This window comes from Carlito syrichta, unplaced genomic scaffold, assembly GCF_000164805.1.
Source record: "Carlito syrichta isolate Samal-C Ts95f unplaced genomic scaffold, Tarsius_syrichta-2.0.1 Scaffold71963, whole genome shotgun sequence".
In the NCBI taxonomy this organism is placed as follows: domain Eukaryota; kingdom Metazoa; phylum Chordata; class Mammalia; order Primates; family Tarsiidae; genus Carlito; species Carlito syrichta.
This window is the reverse complement of record NW_007016059.1, coordinates 361,192-381,742: the sequence shown is the minus strand read 5'-3', so window position 1 is coordinate 381,742 and position 20,551 is coordinate 361,192. Positions and strand designations below refer to the sequence as shown.

At 40.9% G+C, this 20,551-nt stretch overlaps 2 protein-coding genes and 1 long non-coding RNA gene across 4 annotated transcripts in view; 2 read left to right on the top strand and 1 right to left on the bottom strand.

The window, feature by feature from the left end:
- The window catches only part of LOC103254695, a 20,062-nt gene extending 13,818 nt beyond the window's left edge, over positions 1–6,244 (bottom strand). Inside the window, exon 1 of the long non-coding RNA XR_503978.1 lies at positions 6,068–6,244. This is a non-coding gene — a long non-coding RNA (uncharacterized LOC103254695). The remainder of the gene's footprint in view (positions 1–6,067) is intronic.
- A 303-nt stretch (positions 6,245–6,547) lies between these two features.
- TCEANC (transcription elongation factor A N-terminal and central domain containing) lies at positions 6,548–15,936 on the top strand. The gene is made up of 3 exons (XM_008052723.2): positions 6,548–6,610; positions 8,813–8,917; positions 14,869–15,936. The coding sequence occupies exon 3, from the start codon at positions 14,877–14,879 to the stop codon at positions 15,930–15,932; it is 1,056 nt and encodes a 351-aa protein (XP_008050914.1). The 5' UTR covers positions 6,548–6,610; positions 8,813–8,917; positions 14,869–14,876; the 3' UTR covers positions 15,933–15,936.
- The window catches only part of RAB9A (RAB9A, member RAS oncogene family), a 55,354-nt gene continuing 43,653 nt past the window's right edge, over positions 8,851–20,551 (top strand). The window contains exon 1 of one of the 2 annotated variants that reach the window (XM_021709606.1): positions 8,851–8,917. The gene's annotated coding sequence lies outside the window, so the exon portion shown is untranslated. The remainder of the gene's footprint in view (positions 8,918–20,551) is intronic. The other variant, XM_008052735.1, reaches the window with a different exon arrangement.

Here is a 20,551-nt window from a genome sequence, read left to right as displayed (position 1 = left end):
TTCTCCTTCCGCCTCAGCCTTCCGAGTAGCCGGAATTACAGGCATGCGCAACCACGCCCGGCTGATGTTTTGATTTATTGTAGAGATGAGGTCTCGCTGCCCAGGCGGGTCTCAAACCCGTGGCTCAGGCAATCCACTCACCTCAGCCTCCCAAAGGCGCGGGATTACAGGCTGAGCCACCGAGCCCGGCTCCATCTTCTTCTTATAAGGACACCTGTCACTGGAGTAAAGCCCACCGAGGATGATCTCATCGAGATCCTTAACTTAATTACAACTTTAAAGACTTTTTTTCCCAAATAAGGTCACATTTGCAAGTTCCAGTATTAGGAAATAGACAGACATGTCTATCGTTTTCAGAAGGCCACCATTCAACCAACAATACTAATCAGATGTGACCTTTACAGCACTCTTCCCTTCCCATACCTTGACTTTGAAGAGACCAGAAAACCGTCGTGGGAATAAGGAGAGTAAAAAAATTAACCCACATGTCTCTCTTTTTGAAGTGCCACAGAATTTTAGGTAACACCTGTGCTGAGGGAGGGTCAGAGCTTTGAACTGGATGAGTGATTGAAGTTTTAATATTAGATTAGACTGGACTTTTTAACAACCTAAAAATAAGACTGTTTCTTTATACCTGAAAGGGACTGGAAAAGCTATAGAATTTGCTCAAGCTTCAAGCTCCAGCCCTGGATCAGGCAAGGGGCCAGGGAGAAAGCCAGAGAGCTTGCAGCAAGGCAATGCTGAAAAGAAATAAAGATTTCTTCCTGTTTACACCCTAAGGAACCCAGCCTGTCCAATAAATTAGATTTATAGATACCTCACTTTTTTCTTGTGCTAGAAAAAAATCTTATAGCGATAGCCTTGGGAAACTAAAGTGTCAGCTTGGATCTGTAGTATTCTGTTTTTTAAAAAACAAACTACATGAAAGTACATCGCTTAGCCCTACTGATCTTAGCACTGGGGTCTTAGTCCAAACCATATGTCTTTGATGAACTAGGTATATGGGCAAAGGCTCTGAATAGACATTTCTCCAAAGATATGCAAATGACCAGTAAGTACATTAAAAGATGCTTAACATCATTACTCATCAGGGAAATGCAACAATGGCAAAAGTAAAATGGAAAACGCAGGGAAATGCAATGGATAAAACTTCAAGTCAGATTTTTTAAATCTATATGACCAATTAATAAGTAAAAAGCTAGAAACTGTTTTCTGCTTGTATTAGATAAAAAGTACCAGCCTAGGCAACATACTGAGACCCCATCTCTACAAAACAAAAGAACAAAAGGCTGAGGCAGAAGGATCATCTGAGACCAGGAATTGGAGATAAAAGTGAGCTATGATCATGTCACTGCATTCCACCCTAGGTGACAGAATGAAACAGTCTCTCTCTCTCTCTCTCTCTCTCTCTCTCTCTCTCTCTCTCTCTCTCTCTCTCCCCCTCCCTCTTCCTCTCCCTCTCCATACATATACACTTAGTTTTATACATATATGAAATCGGATTAGTTAAATATTTATTGCTCAATTCTGGGGAAATGCAGAAGCCATATGAGAAAAAATTAAGTAACTCATCAAACAACAACTGCTGTACAGTGTATAGTGTTATTGTGGAATGAGATCGTCTAGGATTAAATACTGGCTACTTAATTTGTCTTGGTTTCTAACTGTAAATTTTATTGTGACACAATGAGAGAGGGCTACACACACCACTAACAACAAGGCAGTTTAGGTAAAGCTTGTTAAGAAACAGATAGACAGGGAAGCAATATACTGATATCCCAAACCAAGATACTCTGATTTAATTGACCTGAAGTATAGTTTGACCACTGGGTGTTTTAAAAGTTCACCAGGTGATTCTAATATGTAGCAAATATTGTGAACCATTGACATAGAACTCTCATACATTGCTGAGGAAAGTGTCTAATGGAAAGTTATTTGGCAATGTCAACTAAAACTAACATATACCTACCCTATGGTGCAGCAATTCTACTTCTGGGTATATACTCAAGAGAAAGAAGGACTTATGCTCACTAGAAGACATAGATAAAAATGCTCATAACAGCTTTATTTGTAGTAGTCTTTTTTTAATTAATCAATATTTTTTATTATGGTTTTGTGGGGTACAGTTAAGGGTTAGGTGTACAATTACGTTTCATTCAGGCACCCTGTTGATAAGAGATGTTTTCCCATCCCCAGACAGATGTTTGCTCCTGTTAATCCCATCCCCCTCCCTCCCCATAGTTTCCCAGTACCGTCAGTCATTTTCTTATAGTATTATTTGTAGTAGTCTTAAGCTGAAAACAACTCAAATACCCATCAATAGTAAACTTTATAAATTGTGGTAGATGCATACTATCTATTATTGCACAGAATGAAAAACCACAACATGGGTGAATTCCATAGACAAAATATTGAGTGAAAGAAGCTACATGCAAATGGGTACATACAAAACGAGTCCATTTTAATGAAGTTCAAACACATAAAACTAAACTAGGGTGATGGAGGTCGGACAGAGTTTGCCCATGGCGGTGGGAGGGGCAGAAGAGAATCCTCTAAGGGATATTGTATATCTTGATCTAGGTGATGATTAGCTGGGTATATATTATAATTTTTTAATTTTAAAATTTCAATATATGAGGTACAATTCAGAGTTAGGTATACAAATGTTCATTATGCAGGTACCCTTGTTGATGAGGTGTGCCTCCCCTTCCCCTAGCAGTTTCCCACTGCTGCCAATCCCTTTCTTATAGTATTATGATAGTTGTTCAAGGTCCACTTATGAGTGAGAACATGTGATACTCAGTTCTTTATTTCTGTGATAGATCACTCAGTAGTATAGCCTCTAAATCCATCCAAGTTGCTGCGAAGTTCATAATTTTGCCCTTCTTTATGGCTACATAATATCCCATTGTATATACGTACTACATTTTTTTATCCAGTCCTCTTTCGATGGGCAGCATGGTTGGTTCCATGCTTTTGCTATTGGGAATAATGCTGCAATAAACATGTGTGTGCAGGTATCTTTTTCATAGAGTGATTTGAGGTCCTCTAGGTATAGTCCCAGAAGGGGGATTGTGGAGTTGTATGTATAATTTTATAAAGCTGTAATTTTAAGTATGTAGGTCATTCCTCAATATAAAAGAAGAAATAACAGCAAAACTCAAGTATCTATTTATGGCAATTAAATTTTAAAGGCTATACCAATGAATAAAATTTCATGCGGCTTTTCAAAGTGAATAATGTTTAGGCTATGGGGGGGGGGATGTTTTTAAACCAGAAGTGTGGTCTCCCTCTCCACCCTACTCCCATCCTGCTCAGCCTGGAGAAAGTCTGGCTAATGTGTTTGACAAAAGTTCCCCCAGATACTTCTGATACACTTCCCCCACCCTGGTGAAGAATCACTGGTTTAAGCAGTTTGTGGCCTACTAGCCAGACACTGTCTGATCCATGCAGGGACTAGCTCTTCTGTGAGCCTCTGAGGGTTTTCACTGGAGATACTATGTCATTTCACCTGCATAAGTCTGAGGTATATGTTACAGAAATTAAACATAAGGTTTCTGTTTCTACAATGCCTTTTTGTTCTATTTCCTGACATTCTGTAACTCCAGGGGAACAGTTAGAAGTTTTCAACCCATGCATTATGTTCTATGGCTTATAAGGACATTCCTGTTAAGCCCTGGGTCTGTCCTAGAGTTTTATCAGGAAATGAACCCAGAAAGATGTGGTTTCTCTGACCTCATTCAATGGAAAATATCTGTGACTATTCCCTTAGTAATGTGTAACATTAGCTTCTGGAGAGGATCCATAAAGAATTTTGCCTCTGTTCCTTGGGAATTTTCAGGAAAGAGCTGTATGAGTAACCTCAGAATAACTATATTGTCACTCAGAGACTTAAAGCAGATTGAAAAAGGGTTTCCGCTGCACTAAGAGACATTTATCAAAGAGAATTCCAGAGTATTGAAGCAGCTGAAAGATAATATTAAAACAAAGGCCTGAAAACAGTGCATGATAAATTATCACATAAATGAGTACTATTATAGATATTCTACTTAAACTTTGTCCAAAAGAACTGTGCAGCAAACTTTTTAGAATCCATTGGCAGTCCTGTTGTAGATTCATTCCAGATGAACTCAGCCAGTGCTGTCCAACAGAACTTTCTGCAGCCATGGACATGTTCTGTATCTGTGCTACCTAACATGATACCCACTAGCCACATGTGGCTATTGAGAACTTGATGTTTGGCTAGTGCAACTAAGGAACTTAATTTTAAATTTTATCTAAGCATCCATATGTGACTACTGTAGTGGACAATGCTGGACTGTACAGTAATTATAGCTTGTCTCTTTGTTGAAATAATGACTTATTTATTTTTTTAAAAATTCAAACCAGAGAAATAATGATTGTTTTGTTTTTAGACTTTTGACTAATTTCTATTTTTTATTTCAGTACAGAGCTCATGAAAAATAGTTATAATACCCCTCAAGGCTCTACTGACAAGGGTTTTAAGGTAACTTTTAGTTTCTAAACTAATTCCTTCAGGTTGAATGTTTCATAGTTTAAGTGCAATTGTTTTGACAAATTGTGAATATTTTCAGAATTTAGGGTTACAAATTTGATCACAAAGGAAGTATTCTTCCTAGATCACCATTTAAAACCTGGAGATTGTTGTTCTGGAGGCCTGTAGTGCCTCATATTTTTAAATGAGTGCTTCCAAAGAGGGGCAAGAGTACTCTGAAAAGGATCGAAAAAAGTTACAAAGGGAGAAGAGAAATACTATTAATTAATGTTAAATTTAAGCAGGAGGTCATTGGCCTGAGGCTGTCTCTGTACCTTGAACTGCAGCCTAATTTAGTACATAAACTGAAAACCTAATCTAAGGGTATAATTAACGACCAAATCTCAGTCAATCACAAACAGCCAAGCTTCCACCAATTACAGGCTGTCAAACGATCAGACCATGTACAAATGAGGCAAAGTCCTAGTTGCAACTGATCAATCTATTTCTGTATTATACTTCCATTCTCTGTCTATAAATACTGACTCTCCATGGAGGTCTCTTAACTTGTTCTGGTTCTGAGTGCTGCCCAATTGATGAATCATTATTTGCCTAAATAAACTCTGCTAAATTTAAGTTGCCTAAAGTTTTTATTTTATTTCTTTTTTCTTTTCCTTTTTTTTTGAATCAGATTCTCACTCTGTCACCCAGACTGGAGAGCAGTGGTATAACAGCTACCACAGACTTAACCTGATGGGCTCAGGCAATACTTCTGCCTCAGCCTTCCTAGTAGCTGGAACTACAGGTACTTGCCACCATGCCCAGCTAATTCTTTTTTAATTTATTGTAGAGAGGAGGTCTTACCAAGTTGCCCAGGCTGATCTTGAAGCCCTGGGCTCAGGCAATCCTTTTGCCTCAGCCTCCCAAAGTGCTGGGATTACAGGCATGAGCCACTGTGCCCTACTAAAGTTTTTCTTTTAACAGGCAAAAGTAAAGATTAACAAAGATTCTTTGCTTGACCAAACTTTAGTCAGGCTCTTGAACCTTCTCCTAGGCCCATCTGCACACTTCTTTGTAAAATCCAGTTTTAGCAAAGAGTCCTGCTAAGTCAGTTTAGTAAGAATCACCCACCCTCAATATCTGATCTTTCTCAACATCTGACTGGGTTCCTCATCCTCCACTAATCCCTAAGTGATGTCTGATCACCCTTGACCTATCTTCAGCAAGAATTCTGTTAGGCCGGTTTAGTCAGAATCCCCTTACCCCTGATTTACCTCTTTGTAATTTTCCATCCACTGAACCTCCACCCTTAATCACAGAATCGCCCCGCTTCCTTATAGTATCCAAAGTATTGGATTGGATACTCTGCATCTATGAACCTTTCCCCCTTAGAGTAGGGGATCAGCAAAAGAGGTTGACACATTCTCTAGTTCAGCCACCACTGTGGCTTTACTAGATCCTTGCAGCCAAACAATGCATATAGGGGAAAAATCCTGGATGCACATGACCACTTAATGAACATTTACTACTTTCGTATCAATGGATGCGTGCTAGGGTGCAATAAATACTTACTTAATTACTGTGTTAAATAGATGGTTCACATTATGTCCAGAGTTTTAACAACATCTAGTTTGGAACTGTCGTGACTGTCTTGATTAGAAGCAAAAATGATAAGCTGTGAAATAGCTCAACAAATTTCGCTCGCTGCTAAAACACGTTAGTGCGGTTTCTTTTTCAATTCAGTCCCGGAACGGGGCCATAGCTCCTCCTCCAGGGGGCTTCGGGGAGGGGCAGGCCCACGGCAGCCGCCGATCCCTCTGCGCAGGCGCCGCTTCCCTAGCGCGCAGGCGCCGCTTCCCTAGCGCGCAGGCGCCGCTTCCCTAGCGCGCAGGCGCCGCTTCCCTAGCGCGCAGGCGCCGCTTCCCTAGCGCGCAGACGCCATTTTCTTAGCGCGCAAGCGCTGTTTCCCTAGCACGCGTGCACTGGGTCCCAGGACCTTGTGCTCTTGTCCGTGGTCTTGGATTGGTGGAGCTTTGGTGATCCCGCCCAGGGATCAGAAGTTCTCTGTGGACGCGTGGGTCGTTGAGAATTCCGAGACTGCGCCTGCGCTTATCGGTAAGTCACGCTTCGGGTTCGCTAGGCCTGTGCCCGGTAGAAGGGCGAGCTCTTCTTTCCAGGGAAAGCTTACTAGAGCGGAAGCTCTCCCGTGCGCCCTGGGCTGGGTAGCCTTAAAGTGCCCTCACCCCCACTCCCTCCTCTCACCCAGCCGAGGTCGCCAGGGTGGGCCCTTAGGACCGCCGCTGCTTGTGTGCTGGGTGCTGGGCTGTCTCCCAGGGACGGTTAGTAGCAGGTTGTACTTGTTGCACATCCCCACCCACCGGAAAGGGCTCCGGCACAGTGCTGAATGTCTGTTTCGAAACTGCGACACCCCTGCCAACATTTAGCATCATTTCTCTCCATGGAGGAAGGGACTCCCGTGAAGCTGGAGAGCTGTGTGTGTGTGTTAGGGCTAGAACGTTAAAAGTTCTCTTTAGATTTTAAAGAGATCTAAAGATCTAAACAGATATAGATTACTACTGATGTGTTACCAGCTTCTGAAAATTCTCACTGATCTTTCCCCTCATCCTTCTCAATATTTAGACAATTTTGTGCAGTTGTGGTCACCTTCCCTGTGCTGTATATTAATTATTATGTATACACTTTTATATGTACCCAGTCAAATATTTAGTGTCTACTCTTGCTGGCACTGTATAAACTTTTTGATATGTGTGTATTTAAGTATTATCTACATTAGCATATGTTCTAGAACTGTGCTGTCCAATATGGTAACTTCTAGTTACATAAGACTTTAGCTCCTAAAATGTGGCTAGTCCAAATTGAGACGTGGTGTAAGACAGTGAATTTTGGAGAATTAGTATAGAAAATAATGTAAAATATCTCAATCTGTTTATATCATTTAAATGTTGTAACAACAATATTCTGGATACACTAGATTAAAAGTATTAATTCCATCTATTTTATTTTTTACTTATTTATTTTTTTTGAACCGGGATCTCACCCTTTTGCTCAGGCTGGAGTGCAGTAGCCTGATCAGGACTATCACAGCTCATGGTAGCCTGGAACTGGTAGGCCCAGGCGATCCTTCCACTTCAGCATCCCGAGTATCTGGAACTACAGGCACGCCACCACATCTGGCTAATTTTTTTTATTGTCTGTAGAGACTAGGTTTCTCTATGTTGCTCTGTCTGGTCTTGAACTCCTGAGCTTAAGCAATCTTCCCGCCCTGGTCTCCCAGAGTGCTGTGATTACAGGTGTGAGCCACTGCATCAGGCCTCTATTTATTTTTTAACGTGGCTACTAGAAAATTTTAAATTATTTTTGTGGCTTGCATTATATTTCTGTTGCACAGCACTGTTCTAGAAAGGGGTCAACAAACTGGCCTGTGGCCAAATCTAGTCTGCTTATTTTTGGAAACAAGTGTTATTGGAACAAAGTGATGCCCATTCACTTATGTATTTTCTGTGTTGGCTGTTCCTGCTACAGAAGCAGCAGAGTTAGATAGTCCCTACTGAAATTGTACAGCCTGCAAAACCTCTAGTATGTACTGTCTGTCCTTTTACAGAAAATGTTTACTGACTTCCTGTTCTGGACCCATGCCTGGTTTGGTAGATGTTTTTAAACCTTTTAGTTGTAGACCCACATAATTGTTGGTCAGGTTTACTCTGTGACAGGCATAGTTCTAAGCACTTTATAAAAACTATCTCACTTAATTCTCATATTAATCATAGGTTGTGGATTTCCCCCATTTTGTAGATGAGGAAATTGAGACAGAGTGGTCAAAACACCCAGCTTGTAATGCCCCTCACTTCTGTGCCTTCTTGACCCTCCCTATCCAAATGGCTTAACTTCTCAGACCCACTTCAATAGCCCACAGTGTGCACCATGAATTTTTTTTTTAACTAGGATGTTTTGAGTGCTTTTTTTGAACTAGAATTGAGATGGGCTTGGTCTCCCAGGGAAGAGGCCAAGGAACACTGGGCTTAGGTGCAGTGAGTATAAGCAAGCTGGTCTGTAGTGGAAAGAAATGAATCTCACAGGCAGAGAGGAGAGAGAGCAACCTGGATGCTTTTCACTCATTTAACAAAAATAATTTTTGTTAAATAATAGTAAGCACCAGCCAGGTGTTTGCCAAGTGTACCTAGGTGAATGCAACACATGTGGGTCTTCCCTTATGGTTTCACAGGCAAGGCAGATGATAAAAATGTTTTCACATTGTGAAAAAAATGCAATGTACAAATTATTTGATGTTTTTAACAGGTTTCTTTGTCTGTAAAATGGAGATAAGCTGTGTCTGTATTTCAAGGTTATTGTGAGAACTGAGATGACAGGAGTGTGTGTGGCAGTTGACTCCGCTGTGAAGAGGTAAGTGAGGGACTGAGTATCAGGAATTGTGTGCATCATGACACTTAAAACATTATTGTCACCAGTTGTAATTTGTAGAGGTTCTTGAGTGCATTGCACACAGAGGGTGTTTTTAATGTTTTCTAATGTAGTGGGACTCATCTAGAAAAATCCAAAGTCAAAGAGATTCTGTGTATTCATTCCAGGAGCAGGACTAGAGCTGTCTTTGTAGCTGATGGTAGCCTTACTGGGAGGTCCTGCTTGGGGTGAGGGGAGGGTTGTGTGCCTGTGTGTGGTTTGAATCAGAATCACCTGGAAAGTTGAACCAGCACCCAGCCCTACCCTCAGAACTTCTAATTCATTCTGTCTGGAGTGAGGCCCTGGCATTGTTTTGTTTTGTTGTTGTTTAATTTCCCCAGATGATTCTAATATGCAACCAGGGTTGAGAACCACCAATGGTGAGAGATCTGCCAGACTCGGGGAGCTGTGGCACAGAGCAAAGGCACAGAACTGTGCCCATCAGTGGTGGAGAGTACTCAAGGGGAAGGCATAGGAGGGCACTTTTCATCATCTGGCCAAGGAGCTTGGGCTCCACCTGAGAGCAGAGGGGAACCTCAGAGGGCTTATAGAAGGAAAATGAGGGAATATGTTGTGAGATCTGTACTAGAGGATGATCCCTCTAACAAAGTGCCATGATCAGAGTGAAGGCAGTGAAGAAGCCATTGTAGCTGACTGGCCAGATGATGGGGAGCCCAGACAGGGTTTGGTACCCTCCTGTGTGTGTTTCCCCTAGCAACCAGTATCTATCCATGTGGAAACACCACATGTATTGTAATTGGCCAGTTTCTTATCAGTATTCCTCCCACTGGGCTTTCAGTTCTTTCAAGGCAGATACTATCTCTTTAGGCTCAGCATCTAGTACATACTAGACATATAAATGTTTGCGGAATGAGCTATGTAGGACTCTAAATTGGACACACAGCTTACTTTGTCATTTTATGGCAGTTACCAAAATTTTGTGTCCCAGTGGCTTCTACATTATACCCTTCTAGGACAATAAATGCTTTTTGTATCTACATGATTGTCACATAGGGGAATAGAAGGTTTGACAGGATGTAAGCACTGTCAAAAATATGAAGGAGATTTGAAAGCAGTATGATGGCTCCTCAAAAAATTAAAAACAGAATTACCTTCTGGGTGCAGTGGCTCACGCCTGTAACCCTAGCACTTTGGGAGGCTGAGGCAGGAGGATTGCCTCAGGTCAGGAGTTGAAGACCAGCCTGGCTAACATAGCAAGACCTCATCTCTTAAAAAAAACAAAAAAGTGCCAGGCGCGAGACTCATACCTATAATCCCAGCACTTTGGGAGACTTAGGCAGAAGGATTGCCTGAGCCCAGAAGTTCGAGACCAGCCTGGGCAACATAGTGAGACCTTATCTCTACAATAAATCCAAAAATTAACTGGGTGTGAAAATTAGCTGGGTGTGATGATACATGCCTGTAGTAGTGCCTCCCAGCTACCTGGAAGGCTGAGGCCAAAGGATCCCTTGAGCCCAGCAGGTTGCGACTGTGGTAGCTGTGATCGTGCCATTGCACTCCAGCCTGGGTGACATAGTGAGACTTCAACTCAAAAAAAAAGAGAGAGAGAGAAAGAATTAACGTATGATTCAGGAACTTCACCTCAGGGTATATACTGAAAAAAATTTGAGCAGGGTCTCAAACAGATAATTGTATGCCCATGTTCATAGCAGCATTGTCACAACAACCCATAGGTGGAAGCAAACAAAGTGTGAAACAGATGAATGGATAAACAAAATATGATCATGTACAGGTAATGGAATATTATTCAACTTTAAAAAGGACATCCTGTCACATGCCACAACTTGAGGACATTATGCTGAGTGAAATAAGGCAAACACAAAAGAGCAAATACTGTATGATTCCACTTATATGAGGAGTCTGATCCGTAGAGACAGAAAGTAGGATGGTGGTTGCTAGAGGGCTGGCGGAGGAGGAGTGGGAGTGTTGTTTGCTGGGTGCATAGTTTCAGTTTGGGTAGATGACAAGAGAACTGGGTATAGATGTACAACACTGTGAATGTACTTAACACTTCAGCTGTACACTTCAAAATAGTGAAGAAGATACATTAATTATTTTTTTTTTTTTTTGAGTTGGAGTCTCACTCTTTACTGCCCAGGCTGGAGTGCAGTAGCACACTCACGGCCACTGCAGCCTTGACCTGCTGAGCTCAGGGGACCCTTCCGCCTCAGCCTTTCAAGTACCTGGAACTATAGACGCGCCACCACGCCTGGCTAGTTTTTGTGATTTGTTGTAGAGACGAGGTTTCACCAAGTTGCCCAGGTTGATCTCTAGCCCCTAGACTCGGGCTCAGACAGTCCTCTCGCCTCAGCCTTCCAAAGTGCTGGGATTACAGGCTGATCACCAGGCCAATTAAAAATTTTAAATAAATATGGAGAGGTAAATAAAAGAACATGTAAAATGAAGAGCAGTGTGCTTTTTTTATGTTTACACATGAACACATTAACTTCTAGATTTACACAAGAAAAAGTTTTGCTGATAAGACAAGTGGCTGCTGTAATGCTGCTGAAACCCTGAAGCTACAGTTACAATTCCCTTTACAATCACCTTGAAACTTAGATCCTCAGTTAAGAAATTCAGCTGGTCAAAGATTTCTTAACTTCCTTGTGTACACTCTAGTCCTGTCTCTTATTAACACCTTCCTGAGCATCTGGCAAACCTCAGTCCTAGTTTCTTTTCTTCAGTATAGAATGCAGGCAGAATGAATGTTTCTTCTTTGTTAAGAAACTGTCTAGTCAGACCCAACACTTTGGGAGGGTGAGGTGGGAGGATCACTTGAGCCCAAGACTGGCCTGGGCAGCATAGCGAGACCTTGTTTCTGCAAAAAATCAAAAAATTAGCTGGGCATGGTGGTGCACGTGGGAGTTAAGGCAGGGGATCACTTGAGCCCAGCAGGTCAAGGCTGCAGTGAACTGGGAATTTGCCACTCACTCTATTCTGGGTGACAGAGTGAAACCCTGACTCAAAAAGAAGGAAAAGAAGAACGGGAGGGGAGGAGAGGGGAGGGAACTTTTCAACAAGTCAAGAGTCAAGGAGGGCTCAAGTGTATTGAGCAGCTTGAAACCTTATCATTGAGACACAGCCGCTTGACTTCCTTGGGATCTGAAGAAGACAAGTTTGAGAGAAAGGTTTAGTAGTTAAGGGTGTGATTTTTTAAAAAAAATTTTCTGTGCTATCTTACTTTGTTTATTTAGCTTTTGATTCTTAGGAAGACCTCTCTTACTGTTTTCAGATTTTAAAAGCAGAATTTTAAAAAGGAAGAATTATGTTTTAGTATTGGTTCTTAATAGCCAGGAAAAATTATCTTAAGAACCTGAATTACTTAAGATCCTGAATTGATAGCCCCGAGTGTTACACTGACTTTAAAAAAAAACGAAGCCGGGCTTGGTGGCTCAGCCTGTAATCCTGCGCCTTTGGGAGGCCAAGGTGAGTGGATTGCCTGAGCCCACGGGTTCGAGACCCGCCTGGGCAACTTGGCGAGACCTCATCTCTACAATAAATCAAAAATTAGCTGGGCGTGGTAGCGTGTGCCTGTAGTTCCAGCTACTTGGAAGGCTGAGGCGGAAGGATCGCCGGCACTCAGCAGGCGAGGCTGTGGTGGCCGGAAGTGGCCACTGCACTCCAGTCTGGGTGACAGAGTGAGACTCCAACTCAAAAAAAAAAATTAATTAATTAAAAACGACCCCCCACCCCGGGTTTTCTACATTTCAGCTCCCTCTGGTGGTAAAAATGCAAGACTTGTAATCTTGGTTATCTTTGAGCATCCCATTAGGGAAACACAGTGGGAACCTCATAGTATGGCCAAGGGTACTTGACTATTCATATTTTGGGTAGAGTTCGAGCGCAGGTGCAGCTGTTTAAGATTTAGCAATCGACTTCTGAGGAAATTATGAATGCAAAGCCACAGGTAATGTAGGAAGGCAGTTAGAGAGTGATCTTCCATACCATTTTCCAGGCGACATCTATCTTAAATGTATATAGTTTATCATGAAATTATACTATATCAGTAACTCACTTCTGATTATGAAAATAACACATGCTTACCACAGAAAAGGGTAAAAGAACACATTAATATCACCTGTTTCAGAAAATGCTACTTTTAAAAATTTATGGATCTCTTTTCACATGTAATTGTTAAATAAAGCTTGGATCAGACTCTATATTATTTTAACAACAGCTTTATTTAGATGTCATTTACATTCCATACCCTTCATCTATTTCAAGTGTACAATTCAGTGGTTTTAGTATATTCAGAGTTGGACAACTCATCACCATTGATGACTTTAGAAGATTTTTGCCACCACCCCCCAAGAAAAACCTTATACCTGTTAGTAGTCACCCCCCATTTCCCTTCACCCTTCTGCCCCAGCCCTTCCTACTCAGCCACTCGTCTGTTTTTTTGTCTCTATAGATTTCCCTATTTTGGACATTTCATATAAATGGAATCATACAACATGTGCTCTTTTGTGTCTGGCTTCTTTCACTTAGCATAACGTCTTCAAGGGTTATCCATGTTATAGCATGTGTCAGTACTTCATTCCTTTTTATGACTGAATAATATTCTATTGAATGGATAGGCTACATTTTATTTATTCATGAGTTGATAGATTTGGGGAGATTTTCTACTTATTGACTATTATAAATAATACTACTATGAGCATTTGTGTACAAGTTTTTGTATGAACATGTGTTTTCAATTCTCTTGGGTAGATTTGCTAGATCATATGATGACTGTTTAATCTTTTGTGTATATAGTTTTGCATCCTGATTTTTTCACCTAACATTGTTTTATGACTGTTTTTCCATGTCATTAAATATTCTCTAAAAACATGATTATAAGTGATCACATTATTGTATCATTCTAGGAATAGGTCATCTTTTTTAAGCCATTCTCTTGTTTGGGGGCCTTCCAGTTTCTTTTAAGGATATTACGTTTTATGGCACTTGTTAGATAGTCAGGTTTAGACCAGACAAATATAGACTGAAGGGTATTGTGTAGACAAGGTTATATATATTATGTGAGGGAAAAAATAGACTGGTTACATAAAGTAAACATTTGCCTGCCCAAGATGAGATTCACACAGGCATAATCATCAAACAACTTCTCACACTTAAAAAGTTTTTTAAAAAATTAATGAAACTAAACTCTGTAGGGACCAGTAAGTCTAAAGTCATAAATCGTCTGGATCATTGAGTCTGAACCTTTCCCTGATTGTTAGAAGACTAAGAGGGCAGCGTAGTGCTGCCTGTTGACTTTTGGGACACACAAAACCTAGCTCTGGCTGCTTCCCAACCTGTGCTGTCTCACCATTTCTTTAGTTCACTGGAGCCATTAGCAAGCCGTTTTTGTCCTGTTTTCTGCTCTATTACATTCAGAAAAGTACCACTTCCAAGATGGTAAAATCAGCCAGCAGTTGAGTGATATAGCTGAATATGGGGGAGATAGTGCAGCATTGCTCAGCATTCCCGTATCGATGCTAACACTGACATGATTTCATCCCCAACACAATCACCAAATTCCACCCAAATGAATAGACTCATCTTGATCTAGAAGGATCAGTGATTTGTAAAACTGAAGGTAGAAAAGCTGTAGCAGATCCTCCAGCAAGCTTCTTTTAAGCAGATTTTATACAGGAGGTCTTTGCAAATGCCGCATTTTTTTTTTTTTTTTTACTATTAAGAATAAAGCTCTTGACACTTAACTATACTACCTTGCAGATTCCATTTTCTAATGTGTCACACATATTTGTGTCACATAACTCCTTCAGAAAACATTGCATTGGGTAACTGGCAGAAAGTGCTATTTAACTGTCCAGGAGCTGTGACTAGCAAAGACAGGCATAAGAAAACTGAAATTTCTTTTTTATTTGCAGCTGTAAAGATGTCTGACAAGAACCAGATAGCTGCCACAGCTTTCCTTATTGAGCAACTGATGTCTAAAAGGAATTTTGAGAATCTTGGCAACCACCTTACTGAGCTAGAAACAATTTATGTGACTAAGGAGCATCTCCAGGAGACAAATATGGTCAGAGCTGTGTACAGAGTCCTCAAAAACTGCCCCTCGGTGGCTTTGAAAAAGAAAGCCAAGTGTTTGCTGTCAAAATGGAAAGCTCTTTATAAGAGCACTCACTTCAAATCAAGAGACAGCCCTAAATTATTCACTACGAGTGGTAATGAAGTAAACTCAAGGCTTCCTCACGACCCAAATAAGGATGAAAAACTGGATGTCTGCAGTTCTAATCCTCTGCTTTCATCCCAAGATGTTGAAAAACTTAGTGAAACGATTGTGCTGGAAAATAGCACTATTCAGAAGGAATCTAAGAAAGAGCATGCTGAGGGTAGTGACCTTGCATCCACTGGCAAGAGATCAATTGAGTTGCAGGATCCCACAACACCTATGAGAACTAAATGCACAGAGCTTCTTTATTCAGCTTTAACTAGTTCTTCCACAGATCAGTCAAGAACTGATTTGTGGCAAAACTTTGCAAGAGAAATTGAAGAGCATATTTTTACCCTTTATGCAAAGAACATAAAAAAATATAAAACTTGTATCAGAAGCAAAGTTGCCAATTTGAAGAACCCCAGAAATTCTCACTTACAACAAAACTTGCTCTCTGGGTCCATATCTGTAAGAGAATTTGCTGAAATGACTGTCATGGAGATGGCCAACAAGGAACTGAAGCAGTTGAGAGCTTCGTACACAGAATCTTGTCTCCAGGAACATTACCTTCCCCAAGTGATTGATGGCACACAGACCAATAAAATTAAATGTAGACGCTGTGAGAAATATAATTGCAAGGTCACTGTCATTGCCAGAGGAACACTTTTCCTTCCAAGCTGGGTGCGGAATTCAAATCCAGATGAACAAATGATGACCTATGTAATTTGTAATGAATGTGGGGAGCAGTGGTACCATAGCAAGTGGGTGTGCCTGTAATTGTTTAAAATCTTATGCTCACTATTCTTAAAACAGAAGAAGAAGGAAAGAAAATCATTAACCAAAGCTCACGCCACCATCACTATAAGTTATATTTTGGGGAGAGAGAGTGGGTAACTATTTGCATTGTGCCTTGTGGCCATTTCGTACCTTGCTATACTAAGTTTATAGTATCTGTGTAACTAGTGTATAACCTAGAAGCCTCGGAGAAATGTAGACTCCCAGACCCCACACTACAAAATCCAAATCTCCATTTGGGCGGGTTCTCCAGGCCATCCTCCAGGACAGTTTGAGAAGCACCCACGTTAGCAACAATCCTGTGGTTCTCAGCAGTGGCTGCATATTAGAATCATCTGGAGAGCTTTGGAAACTGGTGCTTGAGGGCCTTAAGACATGTGTCTTCGATCTGAACCTTAGAACAATTCAGTCAACCCATAGAATGGGACCAGGCATTAACGTTTCTTTTTTTTTGTTCCCCAAGTTATTTTAAGATGCAGTCAGAGTTAAGAACTGTTCATAAATAGGCTCTCATTTGATCCTTTTTGCAGCTCTAAGATGAGAGTGTTATTCTAGACACTTCACAGATGAGGAAACAGGTCTACAGAGGTGGCAGTGACATGCCCAAGCTACACAATCATAAATAGCCCAACTCCAACAGATTTTATCCCAGACTCTTATCCCAGATCTTTCCCCGGATTTTCTTCCTCCAGATTCACTGTCCAAAACTGACTTGATATTGACTTCTGAGAAATGTATTCCTGGAGATGGGGGACTAAGTTAATAGTGTCTTTAGACTCTAAAATTGGGGGAACCAGACTCTCATTTTTTTCTCCTTTTCTCACTTTACAGGTCTCCTTTCAGCCACTAAAGTTACCCTATAACACATCCCACAGTTAGAATTTTTAGAGCCCTTTAGCTTAGTTGAGGGAGTTGTGTATTTTTTTTTCTTTGCACAAGTTCTTCAGGGGATATAAACTCTGTAACTATGACATTTGGTTTCTGATGTTAGAGTCTTCATATTTTCAAGTACATGGGTCTTCGGTCTGAAGTTCAAATTCTGCTTTATGTGAAAATAAACAATCTGTCAGAGGAAGTCCATTGCCTTTGAATCTACCAACATTTATCTAATAAATGAAGAGGAAATGTATTTATTTGAGGCGTTTACAAAGTGTTTAATTTATATAATTGTTTAAATACAACAAACCTGTGTGATTGCAGCTAATTTTTTCCTTTAAAAAGTCATAGACTTCATTGTTTTTGTAGTTTTAAAAGTTTACTTTGGAAGTCTCTACAAACCTACACATTTTTCTTTTTCACTAGTTCTTTTCTCCTAGCTTCCTTTATTGGAGCTCTGAAGGCTTAACTGTATGTACACTTTACTTACCTCGTGATAGAATTCCCCAAAAAGCACAGAAACTACAATACATTTGTGTTTTCAAATGATTTTTAAGAAATTGGCTTAATACCATCAAGTGTGAATTCTATTTTGATATATTTTTCTCCCTGTGGCTTCCCAGGGCTGCTGTGGTGATGCAACATGTTAGCCCTTTAAAGAATAACTTGCAAAGTTATCTGAAACTTAAAGTTTCACAAAGTGTGGTTTCATATGACTTGGAATAATCTTAGAAACTATTCAGTGGTTATGAAAGAGCATAGCACATGAAAACCAAGTTTGATGAGATCAGGTCACTGTTTGGGTTTTGGTTTGGGGGTTGTATGTGTGTGTTATGTGTATGCTTTTTATTTGTATTGGAATTTTCCAAACTAAATTTTCAGACGAATGAAAGTTCGTGAAATGGAAATTCCCTTACTGTCCAAGATGTAAAAACCTACGTGGTCTTCCTCATTTTGTTTCAACTTTGTCAGTGAGTTTTGCAACTGGAGATAGGAGAATTGTAATCTGGGTGTTTTTCTTTTGGTCAGTGAGACAGCATTGCATTGTCTAAGTATAGATAATTCTTTTACATTTTGTGTCCTATTCCCTAGTTTTTCTTTAAAATTACTTGTGGGGGTCGGGCTCGGTGACAGCCTGTAATCCCAGCACTTTGGGAAGCTGAGGTGAGTGGATTGCTTGAGACTGCAGGTTCGAGACCAGCCCGGGCAACTTGGTGAGAACTTGTCTATATAATAATAAAAAAAAAAAATTAGCCAGGCATAGTAGCACGTGCCTGTAGTTCCAACTACTTGGAAGGCTGAGGTGGAAGGATCACTGGAGCCCAGCAGGTCACCACTGGGGTGACCGTGAGCGTGCCACTGCACTCCAGCCTGGACAACAGAGTGAAACTCCAACTCAGAAAAAAAAAAGTAAATAAAATTACTTATGGGATAAAGACTAGTTTAGAATCACTTTCACAGAAACAAAGTACAAGGGCCCTGAGACAGGAAAGGGCCTGATATAGTAAAGGTACAGCAGGACGAGGTTTGAATACCCTTTAGGAAGGCTCACTCTAGCTGTTAGGTTGAGTTGGATGGGGACGGACGCAAGGGCGGATGTAGGGGCACTAGTTCAGTGGCCATGTCCAAGTGTCATATAACTGGCTTTAAACAAGAGTATACAAAAACTGGTCTTCTTGAGTCTCTATAAAATTGACAAAGTCCTGGGCAATTTTGCAAATGGATGTTACATAAAATATACTCGACCCCAGATTCCCTGCCCATGGTTCATAATAAAAAATAGCAGACAGTGCAAAAATTCAGCACAGCACAAGTAGTCTACACCCTGGTTGCCGTGGTTACTAGGAGTCACTGCTTAGGACATAAACCAGTTGTCATACCAGAATGCCGGAGAGCTCTTGGTGGGTTTTCCCACATCACTCTCCTTTTGTCTGTGTTACTTTTTTTAGATAAAAAGTTGGATACAATGGCAGCTCTGTCTCTTCCCTGAGCACTTCCTGTGATGAGAGACTCCTTTCATTCCCGGTTACCATTTCCAAGTGCCAGTCAGGAAGCCTGCTCCTGGCAGGGCTCCACTGCCTTGGCACGGGCTGGACCTGCATCTTCTAGGTCAGATTGCTTTGTTATTTATAACTTCTCAGTAAATGCAAAAGATGTTACTAAAATAGGTATCTCTCAGAGGTACTTACTGTAAGTACTAGATTATAAGGCATCTTCTTGCTTTCAGAAGAGCCCCACAGTCAGAAGGGGGACCAGATGACAACCTCATATAATCCTATTTGCATTATTACTTAAAATTAGGTTTCCAGAGATACTGCCATGCGTTGTCAAAAGTGTTCTGCAGTTATGATTGCACACTGCCTTACACGTTGCCAGGTGCTAGGGGCAAATAGATGATTAAGATATTGTCCCAGGGTCTTGGGACTTTTGGCTCAAGACCTACAAAATCAGGGGAAGCACCATGCAATGTAGCCAGCAATCATTTACGTTTTAAGTGCTATGAGAGAGATACCCACTGGAAAGGCAGGAGTGCAGAGGACAGACTAACCCAGCATGGCAGGGTCAGGGAAGGCTTCACAGATGTTGTGACCCTTAGGGCAAATCTTGAGAGGAACATGGTCAGGAAGGGGAGGTGGGATATGTGTTCCAACACCTTATTTGCTAGATTCCTGGCACTTTATATACAGCATCTCACTTAATCTCCACAACTACCATACCACACAGCATTTTAGAGGTGAGGAAACAGGCTAAGAAAGATTAAGTTACTTGTCCAAGGACACACAGAGACAAAGCCAGAACTAACTCATGTGAAAGCATGTGAATTTATTTGGGAGTGAGGGTGTTTGTTTTGTGTATCAGTTTGCTTCCAGAAACAGCATCAGGCTCCCCATTAACTCCAGGCAAGGCACAGCTGTTTTTTCACTGTGGTTTGGTTTTCAGTGACAGGAGCATGTGATTTATGGACTCCCACCTTGGCCCGGTGCTATGCATTCTTCCCGATGATGGAGAGCTCATGGGAGACCACCTGGCATGGGTTGCCCACTCTCCTGACATGGGAATCTTTCCGAACCTTCTAGTGGCACTCATGTGGTTTATCTGGTTTTTGAAAAATGAGTGATTTTTTAAAAATACTGAAATTTTAAAATATAAAAACATGTAGTATTTAAAGGGACATTTACATGTTTATATTTTTGTGAATTTGAAGACTATAACCATATAAATGCAGTTTCAAATATCATTTCCTATAAAATATAGGGCTCTTCTAGCTTCATGTTTTGCCTGTATGACCTAGAGAAATAAGAATCAATTATGAAAAAATAGTCAAGCTATTTGGCATCCTTTGTTAAATTATTGTAAGTGCCCTATACAGGATGGAGAGTCAAAAATATAATTAAAATAAATTGTTGGACATATTCTTGCTTTCTTTTAGAATATGAGATACAAATAGGAGTAGGGTCTAAGAAGTCATTAATCTTTTTCAAGTGATGACAAATATTTTTTAAATATCCAAAACTGAGCAGGGCTCAGTGGCTCAACCTTTAATCTCAGCACTTTGGGAAGCCGAGGAGAGTGAATTGTCTGAGCCCATGGGTTTGAGACCAGCCCGGGCAACTTGATGAGACCTCATCTCTACAATAAAAGAAAAAATTAGCCCGACATGGTAGCACGCACCTGTAGTTCCGGCTACTTGGAAGGCTGAGGCGGAAGGATCGCCGGAGTCCACC

Excerpts from the sequence above, each read along its gene's own strand:
- TCEANC (XM_008052723.2), top strand. The coding sequence starts at position 14,877 with ATGTCTGACAAGAACCAGATAGCTGCCACAGCTTTCCTTATTGAGCAA.